This window comes from Trachurus trachurus (assembly GCF_905171665.1).
Source record: "Trachurus trachurus genome assembly, chromosome: 5".
Taxonomy (NCBI): domain Eukaryota; kingdom Metazoa; phylum Chordata; class Actinopteri; order Carangiformes; family Carangidae; genus Trachurus; species Trachurus trachurus.
The window spans coordinates 32800442-32811293 of NC_139896.1; the positions used below are offsets into that span (position 1 = coordinate 32800442).

The following is a 10852-nucleotide window of genomic DNA, read 5'->3' on the forward strand; positions in this document are numbered from 1 at the left end:
TGTGTGTGTGTGTGTGTGTGTGTGTGTGTGTGTGTGTGTGTGTGTGTGTGTGTGTGTGTGTGTGTGTGTGTGTGTGTGTGTGTGTGTGTGTGTGTGTGTGTGTGTGTGTGTGTGTGTGTGTGGTAGTAAACGGTCGTCATTCCTCGGATTTTCTATTTTTGATGTGACGACACATCTGCTCAACTAAGCAGTTAAAGGGGTAGACGTAGTTAAACATTTTGGCAAATTGCCCTATTGCCATAATCCCTATTCTGAGGAGTAGGTTTGTTACCTTTAATTGTCGGTGCAAGCTAATTTTAGAACGGCGGAGCAGAGCCGCGAGCTGCTCAGAGCTACACTACGGAGGCTCATGGGATTTCTTGGTTTCCCTCATTAAATTCATCAAATACACAATCCAAGTTGTGACCTGCACATTCACCGCGCTATGAGATAATAACAGAACGTTACGAGACAGCGTTGTTTTCAAGGTAAATACAGAGACTGCTTGCTGAAAAACTGTCCCTGAAGGGAACGTGCATCAGTGGTTTTGCATGAATTTACCTCTAAAACAACTCTGTCTCGTAACGTTCCGTTATTATCTCATAGCGTGGTGAATGTGCAGCTCACAACTTGTCCACCAGAGCGTTGTGGAGTTGTTGGATTGTGTATTTGATGAGTTTGATTAGGAAAACCAAGAAATCCCATTAGCCTCCGTAGCATAGCTTTGAGCAGTTCGCCGCTCTGCTCCACCGTTCTAAAAATAGCTTGCACCGACAAATAAAGGTAACGAACCTACTGCTATGACTGGCAATGGGCCAATTTGTCAAAATGTTGAACTATCCCTTTAAGTCTCCACTACAGTTTACCAGTGTTACAGATATTTCTTTTAGGTCTGCCTGCTGGGAGTCAAGAAAAAAGGCCGAAGAAATTTCATACACAAAGATTTAATTCTCTATGGAGAGGGACACAACACAGCAGCTCAGGGTTGTGTTGCCCACTGACCAATGGCTGTAGTTCAATCTTATACTCACTCTTATGCCTCTGGCAATCTCATCAACAGTCACAGGACAGGATACCTACAGGCAAACAAGTTATCATAAACAAATCAGCTGCTTCTCAGTTGTTTTCCTACAGGAATTTACGATATAGTGCAACCTCACAGAGGTCATCATGAGTTCATCCTGTCATCTTCACCTCAAAACACCACGTTTAACACACCAGGGTTCAATAGGTCATCACTAATCATTCCAACAGACTACAAAGAATAAGACTCCATCAAGATTTCCACCACACTGTCAGTCTGCCAAGTGATGTACAGTGAGTTCAGTAAGAGTGAGGGTGAACCAAGACAGCAAAGTCTTAACGCTGTAGGTGGAGAGCAAAACAAAGACACTCAAAATAAAGTGTGCAGAGCTCAGGGGAATGGCAAAGTCAGCCAGTAATTCTCTGGGTTCATCACCGCTGCAAGAGCCCTGCTTCACATCGCTGTAGAAATCTGATCCATTGCTAATATGAAATATTGATTAGTGCAACTTTTAAGAAAGAAGCCGAGGATAGAAATAAGCTTCCAAGCTGCTTGTCAATGTCACACCTGACTCTTTGACCTTCCAGCTGAGGGGCTCAGACAGACACAAACAGAAAAGATTGTCAAGAAGCCTAGGTTGGAAATGAACACAGTCTTTGTGAGGGTTTTTTTATATATTTATTTTTATTCACAGTATTAATTCAGAGTTGCTGTAGCATAGCATGAGGTGAGACTGAGGAAATGCACAGGAAGACATTTCACATCAGCGAGGCGACAGCAGGAGGTCCTGCCAAACTTGGTGCCCCTGGAGTTACCTGGAGGACCTTTAGAAGTCAGGGCCCTCTTTCTTCAGGTTCTTGTACTCTGTCTCGATGGCCACTAACTGTGGAAGGCAGGAGGAATACATTTAAATCTGTTTTGCTTAAATTAAATTCATCAGTGCTGTCTTTAGGAGAGCACACAAGGAAAACAGAAAAAAAAAGAAAAACGCGTTAGGCTGCTGCGAACACGACACACCATTTTTTCTAACTGATTTATTTTGCAGATTTTTGTCTTGTTGAGTCTTTTACAACAACAGTTTGCATATGTCATGGATAATAAATATATTGTGTGACTGCATGCATGTGTTCTGCATACATCACAGCCCTCCAACCATGAAAAACACACTTTTTTTCCTCCCCTTGCTCTGGCAGTGATTATTTTCTCCTTGTGTTTCATCTTGATTGGTCTGCCATTAAAACTCTCGCCTAGCCTCTTTCTCTCTTTTTCTCTCCTCTCTCTCTCTATCTCTCTATCTCTCTCTCGCTTCCCCCTCCTCATTATGATCGTTGTTTGGACTTCAGTGGAATTTCGATGTGAGACCTTTGCCTTGCTATGGAGAATTAAACATGCCATGTCCTGACCTTTTGTCTGCGGTGACTTTCATTCTACTGGCAAGCAACGCAGCCTTGAAACCCTCAGAAAACGTTCTTTTCTGTGAAAAACACATCATCCAGATCTCCTCTGCTGGGGCCTGTCAGTTGGTTTGTTTTTCTCATCTATTTTGGGTCAGGGTTGTTATTAATATTTTCATTAGTTTGTCTGGGGCTCTGGCCTTGTTTAAGAGGTAAGGCAAATTACCACCCACCACTAAAAGCTCCTAGTTCCATCTGCCTAAATTTGTTTTTGAAAGACACTTTGTTTTTTCCTTTTGTTTGAACAGATGTGGAGAAAGCCGGGAAGCAAGCATGTTGATCTGACATTATTTTGCCAGCTCTGATTTTGTCAAAAGCTATTTCATTTTAAGCTCATGATGAATGTGCGGCTTTTCAGTGAAACGATGCCTGCCACCTCGTCTAGGAAAGCTTTCTGCCAAACTTGATTGATGTGAGCAGGGGAGGCGGCCGTACACTACAGCGTGGGAATAGTCACCTTGTACTGGTAAGTTGGGTCGAGCTTGTTCCAGGGCTCTGGGTTGTTGTTCTTGTCCCAAAAGCTGCAAACGTGGAAAGATTCAGGGCATGGAGAATAAAGGAGGAGACAAAACAGGCAGGGAAGACAGAGAGAGAGAGAAGGACAAGGACACATATGAGAGAGGCATACGTGAGGATGGCAAAGAGCAGATGCAGAGTATAAGACGATACGGAGAAAAATGAGCCGCGATGTAAACAAGTAGGAGGCAAAGGGAACAGAAGGACAGAGACAAAAGGAGATAAATATGTCGATGCCGGATGGAGACAAAAGATGGGGGGAAAAAAGAGAGGTGATTATGAGATGAGGTGAACTCAGCCCAGTGACTTGGCAGTGCTCCTGTGTTCATTAACCAAAGTCTGGATTTCACAGCGCTCCACAGCGACTGTCCTTCCCTCCTCCTCTTCCCCCTGTGGCAGCACGTCTCGCCGCCAAAGCACAAACAAAGAGACTGATGGCAGAGCGAGCATGCCCCCCCTCCCTCCCTCTATCTCTCTCTCTCTCTCTCTCTCTCCCCCCATTACCACAAACACTAGACAGTCTCTGAGAGAGAGCGAGGCAGCCACTGACCACAGCACTCATCACCAGCTGGTGATGAGGTCAGGCTTTATGGCTGACCCTCAGAACAAGTGGTTCTGTGAGGCCCCGAAATAGGACATGACATGAGCAGTAGCACATTTACTGTATGTGAGCAGCCACTGAGTTCAGCGTGGCTGGGTGGAAATTGTCATTATGAAATATGGCAATTTCACACAGCCAGCTGCTTTGTTGTTGTTATTAACTTTAATTTGATGTGTAGCCATCGAAACAGAGATGTGTGTTGGTGCTAGTACCAAGTTCAGTGCATCCGTTGTGTCTGGGTGATTGTTGGACGACATGTTATGAAATAGGAGTTCACCAGGTTTCACTATAAGAGACCGCCTGGATAAATACAGTATGTATGTGCATCACAGTAACAAGTGTATATTTTTTTAACTGTTATGTTCTGGGTATACTTCATTTTGGTCAGCAATGTAAAGTACTAATCAAAATAGTTTGTGCAGTCTCTAAAATAAAGAAACAGCTGCTGATGTCATGATGTCCAAATTGATACTCCCACCAAAGTTACAACCTGTAGAAGATCAGATGAGTAGTATAAAAAGAAAGTTTGATTATATACAGTGGGTACGGAAAGTATTCAGACCCCTTTAAATTTTTCACTCTTTGTTTCATTGCAGCCATTTGTTAAAATCAAAAAAGTTCATTTTATTTCTCATTAATGTACACTCAGCACCCCATCTTGACTGAAAAAAACAGAAATGTAGAAATTTTTGCGAATTTATTAAAAAAGAAAAACTGAAATATCACATGGTCATAAGTATTCAGACCCCTTTAAATTTTTCACTTTGCAGCCATTTGCTAAAATCAAAAAAGTTCATTTTATTTCTCATTAATGTACACTCAGCACCCCAGCTTGACAGAAAAAAACAGAAATGTAGAAATTTTTGCAAATTTATTAAAAAAGAAAAACTGAAATATCACATGGTCATAAGTAACCCTTTGCTGTGACACTCATATTTAACTTGCATGCTGTCCATTTCTTCTGATCCTCCTTGAGATGGTTCTACTCCTTCATTGGAGGTTACAAAAGAATTTCTGCAGCACTCAAGGTTCCTAAGAGCACAGTGGCCTCCATAATCCTTCAATGGAAGAAGTTTGGGACGACCAGAACTCTTCCCAGACCTGGCCGTCCAGCCAAACTGAGCAATCGTGGGAGAAGAGCTTTGGTGAGAGAGGTAAAGAAGAACCCAAAGATCACTGTGGCTGAGCTCCAGAGATGCAGTGGGGAGATGGGAGAAAGTTCCAGATGGTCAACTATCACTGCAGCCCTCCACCAGTCGGGGCTTTATGGCAGAGTGGCCCGACGGAAGCCTCTCCTCAGTGCAAGACATATGAAAGCCCGCATAGAGTTTGCCAAAAAACACATGAAGGACTCCCAGACTATGAGAAATAGGATTCTCTGGTCTGATGAGACGAAGATTGAACTTTTTGCAATTAATTCTAAGCGGTATGTGTGGAGAAAACCAGGCACTGCTCATCACCTGCCCAATACAAAGGGCTGCAGTGATAGTTGACTTTGTGGAACTTTCTCCCATCTCCCCACTGCATCTCTGGAGCTCAGCCACAGTGATCTTGGGGTTCTTCTTTACCTCTCTCACCAAGGCTCTTCTCCCACGATTGCTCAGTTTGGCTGGACGGCCAGGTCTAGGAAGAGTTCTGGTCGTCCCAAACTTCTTCCATTTAAGGATTATGGAGGCCACTGTGCTCTTAGGAACCTTGAGTGCTGCAGAAATTCTTTTGTAACCTCCAATGAAGGAGTAGAACCATCTCAAGGAGGATCAGAAGAAATGGACAGCATGCGAGTTAAATATGAGTGTCACAGCAAAGGGTTACTTATGACCATGTGATATTTCAGTTTTTCTTTTTTAATAAATTTGCAAAAATTTCTACATTTCTGTTTTTTTCTGTCAAGCTGGGGTGCTGAGTGTACATTAATGAGAAATAAAATGAACTTTTTTGATTTTAGCAAATGGCTGCAAAGTGAAAAATTTAAAGGGGTCTGAATACTTATGACCATGTTGATATTTCAGTTTTTCTTTTTTAATAAATTTGCAAAAATTTCTACATTTCTGTTTTTTTCTGTCAAGATGGGGTGCTGAGTGTACATTAATGAGAAAAAAAAAGAACTTTTTTGATTTTAGCAAATGGCTGCAATGAAATAAAGAGTGAAAAATCGGAATGGGTCTGAATACTTTCCGTACCCAGTGTACATACATAGGCACTTTACTTTAAAAAATTAGTTACTTTCCCCAACAAATAAAAAGTTATTACCAGGAAAAGTAACTATTGCGTTACTTTTTTTTTTTAATAAAATGCTCAAATATGTCAAATTGCTTGGACTCACCCCTCTAACCCCCTAACCATAACCCTAACCTCCCGTTTATCTGGAACTAACCAACTCTCTCAGTATTCCTGAGGGAGTTGGTTAGTTCCAGATATTCTTGCTTTTTTCTGACTAGTTGATGGACTGAAAAAAAATGTGTACATAATGTACACTTTACGGATGTATTATTTTGTGATGGGACTTCTTGAGTCAAGTAACGGCGCATTTTATTGTCATTAACAACATTTTTTGATTCCTCGTTACTGAAAAAAGTGTGGCTCACTTGCTCGCAACTGTAAAGTGGTGTAACAGGATGCTTTTTATCAAGGCGCAGCTGCTACCGGTTACAGGTCAATTTTTCTATGAGAAGCATGCTACCTTCATGTTTTATTAATTGTTCTTTGCTCATAAGAACAAGCGAGCGGTGTTAATTTGGTGTTAATTTGCCTTTATACAGTTTAAAAGTGTAGTGTTTGGATTCAGGGATACATTCTGTAAATGCACATAATCATTAAAGGTACATTGTGTAGGAATTACTCCCATCTAGCGTTGCGCAAGCAACTCAATCATATTTTTCATGCTGCATTCACGTGAAATTGGGCAGACGGCAGACGGACGATAACGACAATACACATGACAATATGTTGTCATGACAATGTCGTATTGTTTACCTGACCTACATTTTACCGGCTTTCTCTGGACTTCTGTGACTAAAATGACATCTGGTTTGTTACCGACGGCCGTCTGCCTGACTGCAGGTGAATGCAGCATCAGTGTAACGCTCCATTCCTCCTCACTGCGTTACCGCGGTGACTTTTCACAGACCTGAGCCGACAGCTCCAGTTTCCGTGGTTTCCTACCGTCACGCTGCCACTGAACGTAAAAACATGGAGACACCACATGGCAGCCAGCACCGAGCTTACCCGCTCCATGGAGATATGAATGATATGAACGGCTAATTCAGAGCTGAAAGGAACACTTCACTTTGTTGATGGGGGGATTACTGATTAATGAAAAACAGACTTTTGAACCAAATAATCGATTTTCGTGAATAGATAACTGGAGAAGTTACACAATGTCCCTTTAATAACAAGATGGAAGATTACTACGATGTCTACAAGTGTAGAGAAACAACAGAAATACATACGTGACATGGGGCCCCTTTGCCAAGCGGACCAGGTAGCAGAAGGCCCCTGTGAGGCCCACAGTCGTGAAGAAAAACTGAGGGATTAACTGAGAGGAAAGAGGAGGGGAGAGGAGAGGAGAGGAGAGGAGAGGAATGCATTAATCCCATACCAGAGAGAGAGACACATGAAGATAAACAACCATATTCTATCAAGTGGTTGGCTGTGATATGTACCACCAAACAGACACCGGTGTGAAATGCACACTCGCATACACACAAACACAGGTAGTTGTTATTCTTGTTTTCCCTCTCGCTGCCCTCCTCCATATGCATGAGGCCCAGGCCATGTGTGAGGCAGCTCACTGTCAGCCTGGGTTGAACGGGCAAGGACGCGGTGGAAGAGAGTGCTGCTGCATGTCAGTGTGTGCCAGCCTCTCCTCCTCAACACTACAGTATACCTGTCAGCCTGAGCGACAGCATCACACACACACGCACAGCAGGAGCAAGACTTTACCACATGCATATACCGGCACAAATATGCACAGAAAACGGCTTACACACCTGCTGATGCGTACTCATACACAGGGCTTGAATGTGCGTGCGCACACGCAGACGCGCTTTTATTTGATGTTCTGAGCCGTGATGATGACAGGAATTAAAATAGAAAAGCACATTAAGGGGGACAGGGGGATAATGTGATATGTCATCATAAACACCCAAAGCTTAGGTGCGACAATCCTCTCACAGCGCAGCCACCTATTCATCAACACAACACTGCCACACACAACATCTCCTGTCTGCTATGTGATGCTCTACGTAAATGAGAGAGACAGAGCCACACCGCTGGCGAACAGATGTTCTCAGCCCACACAGATCTAGCCGGGCTGTAGAGAGATGACAGTTTGATCAGGTTGAACTGAAGGATGTCTCTACTCAGCTGTATCTAGACATCTGTCTTCTGTCTGATTGCGTTGTCACTTGGCTTTCCGTTGATTAGGAGAACGTCTGATGATAAAACTTTGATATTCACCACCTTAAAGCTACGACAGAGAGATGAAGAAAATCTCCCTCCCACGGTTTCACCGTCGTCGGCGCACACACCCGTCCCACAGCTCCGACTCGGAGCACGGACTCCCCGCTTCAGACTCATCTGATCAGACGTCCAAGTGTCAGGATGGAGTTTGACAGCAACCTGCTGAGTGAATGTACTACCAGTAGTGTAAAGACTATGAACACGCCTGCCACTAACAGTTATTTTTATGCCAATCTGCAGATTATTTTCCTCAATGAAAAACTTAGGTTTAATCATCCAGAGGTGACATCGTCAAATTGCTTTTGTCCATACATACAAAAAGTAGCACATTCTCACATGTGAGATGAATCAAGTATCATTTACTTTTCTGTTGAATGACATCTCAACAAACTTTTATCATTATTGTTAAGGTTAATGGAGAAGAAGATGTCTTAAAATGTATAATTTGATCAACCGTCAACATTTAATCAGACTCTCTAAGAGCTGCCAGTACCTAAACATAATCATAAAGACTTTTAATAATGTAAATGAATATTGTCCTACTTCAAGTTTGTATATATTTGTTCATATAGATAATGGATTTGTAGAACTACAGCATTGTCTGTTAATATTTCAGGTAGATTTCAGAAAGTTAAAGGTCCAGTGTGTAATAACTGGCAAGATTTATCGGCAGAATCTGAATATACTGAATATATTTGTATAAGTGTATAATAGTTATAAAATATAATTTGTTTGGTTTTCGTAGCCTTATAATTCTTCTTTTATATTTAGCAAAGGTCTTGCTTTAAAGAGTGTTGCCATCTTGCGACGCCATGTTTGTACGGCAGCCCAAAAAGAAAATCCAGCCAGCCAGTGAGTACGTTTTGAGAGTTTCGCGCGCATAAATAAACCAACAAAGTGGGAAACAGCAGACATAACGTTCTTAAGGTTTAGATCTTCACCTCATCGCTCCATGCTCCTGAAATATTCCCAGTCGTGGTAAACAAGTTTTTTTGTCCTCGGAGGCCACCGTCATTTTGCCGATAGGAGGGGTGAGTGTGAGCGAGGGAGTGAGTGAGCGCTGCAAACTAGAATCTGAACGCTAGATATCACGGTTTTACCCCCATATTACACACTGGACCTTTAAATATCAACACTGTGCCAGCCTGCCAAATACATAAATTAAAATGACTACTACAGAGAGTTTACAATCAACACATATTAGCAGTAGATGTGTGTAATGTCATGTCTAAGTAGGTTTTTTTCATATGTCCTCTGCAGCACATTTAATATGTTCATCCAAGGCACTTCACCTTAAAAGGTTTTTCATATGCATACACGCTTAGTACTCACACATAATAAACGTATTAGCAAACACGTGCACATGCTGTGGGCTGACAGAAGATCAGCTAATAGCCATGCACACAAAACGCACAGAAGCAGGTCAACACACACACACATACACATTCACATCAAGCAAATAAGCGAGATAGGCCTGTGTTTAGGGAGCTGTCCATTCCCCAGTGCTGATATCTCCATGACGTGCCATACGAGTGAGTGTTTCACCTCTCACCACTCAGCCTGACCGATATAGGTACTACTTTATACTCACTAGAGTTCGATACTGTTGCTGCCCTTATTACTTTTCTGGTGCACTGCCAAACCAGCCCCGTCAATCCTTGAATTTGGGTCACCCACAGCAAAGCTCCGAGGCAATAGAAAAACTAGCACAGACAGCCTCTGTGTCTTTCCTCCTTCTTTTTTTTTTCTTTCATATTATTCTGAAAGTAGTAAAGCAAATTAACATGGCAGCGATACAAAGTAATAATCTGCTGTGCTCGTCTCAAACAAGTCAGCGATCAGAATAGGAATTAGAATTGTTTGATGTAAGTGTAACAAGAGGATCGCAGCTGGAACGTGTTAATGTTGTATTTGTGTGTTATAATAGTTTATTGTAACTTTCATTATTAGACTGAATTTCTATTTGTAAAATGTTTTTTTATAAGCTGGTTAACAACAGCACAGTCAGATGTTGCCTGCTGCGTATTCTTGCTCAATTTCTAAACTGCAAGTCAGTTTAAAGGATAACAGAAAATATCTCTGCAAACCACAGCCATTACTCTTATAAAAAAAACATACATGAACTACTCGACAAATCACAAGGCTCAGTGGATACATGAATATAATGCAACCTACCCCTGGATGTTTCTTCGCTTGTTGAATCATGGTCTTAATCATCTTTATACCCCCAGAAAAAACAGAATCAAAAGTAAATCATAAATATATATATAAAAATAAAGAAAAACTGTGACAGCTACACTAACAAACAATTGTAACTGTGAATGAACGTCTCTGTGCAGATGAATAGAAAGAGCCGTTTGTTAGCTGTAAGTACAGTGTGTTGGCCAGTGTGCTAAAACCTGTTGCCAATCTCCCCCGTCTGCTGCCCCGCTCCCTCCCACCCAACGGATAAATAGTTAAGGGAGGGGGGCAGAGAGGGAGAGCGAGTGCTAATCCTTATAATCACATCATTGAGGACACTGTAAGTTTCCACTGAGGTTCATTGGGTACTCTGTGTGCTACTCTGTTTTGTTATACAACAACAAAATAAACTGCAGCTACCCAGAGTCCGATTTATTTTTTTTCTAGCACAACAGATACTTTTCATCTGTGTCCTTGTGGAGTTGCAGCAGTGGAGGAGCCACCTCCTGTAATGGCTTCACATTTAGACCCGACACCCACACCACAGCCGACGTGTTGGACTTGGCATGTTATATTCTTGTTTTTTAAAATGATGAGCCATCACTCTAAAACACCCCCCCACCCCCCAGCTGGCGT

The 10852-nt window shown here is 42.2% G+C and overlaps 1 protein-coding gene across 1 annotated transcript; it reads right to left on the reverse strand.

Moving 5' to 3' along the window:
• Window positions 1-1829: 1829 nt before the first annotated feature.
• Window positions 1830-10257, reverse strand: LOC310985733 (cytochrome c oxidase subunit NDUFA4; the record flags this gene model as incomplete). The annotated part of the gene is made up of 4 exons (XM_083971361.1): window positions 10211-10257; window positions 7024-7109; window positions 2915-2978; window positions 1830-1886 (listed from the first exon to the last, which is right to left on the reverse strand). Exons 1-4 carry the CDS (start codon window positions 10250-10252, stop codon window positions 1830-1832), a joined length of 249 nt encoding a protein of 82 aa, XP_083827487.1. The 5' UTR covers window positions 10253-10257.
• Window positions 10258-10852: the final 595 nt, after the last annotated feature.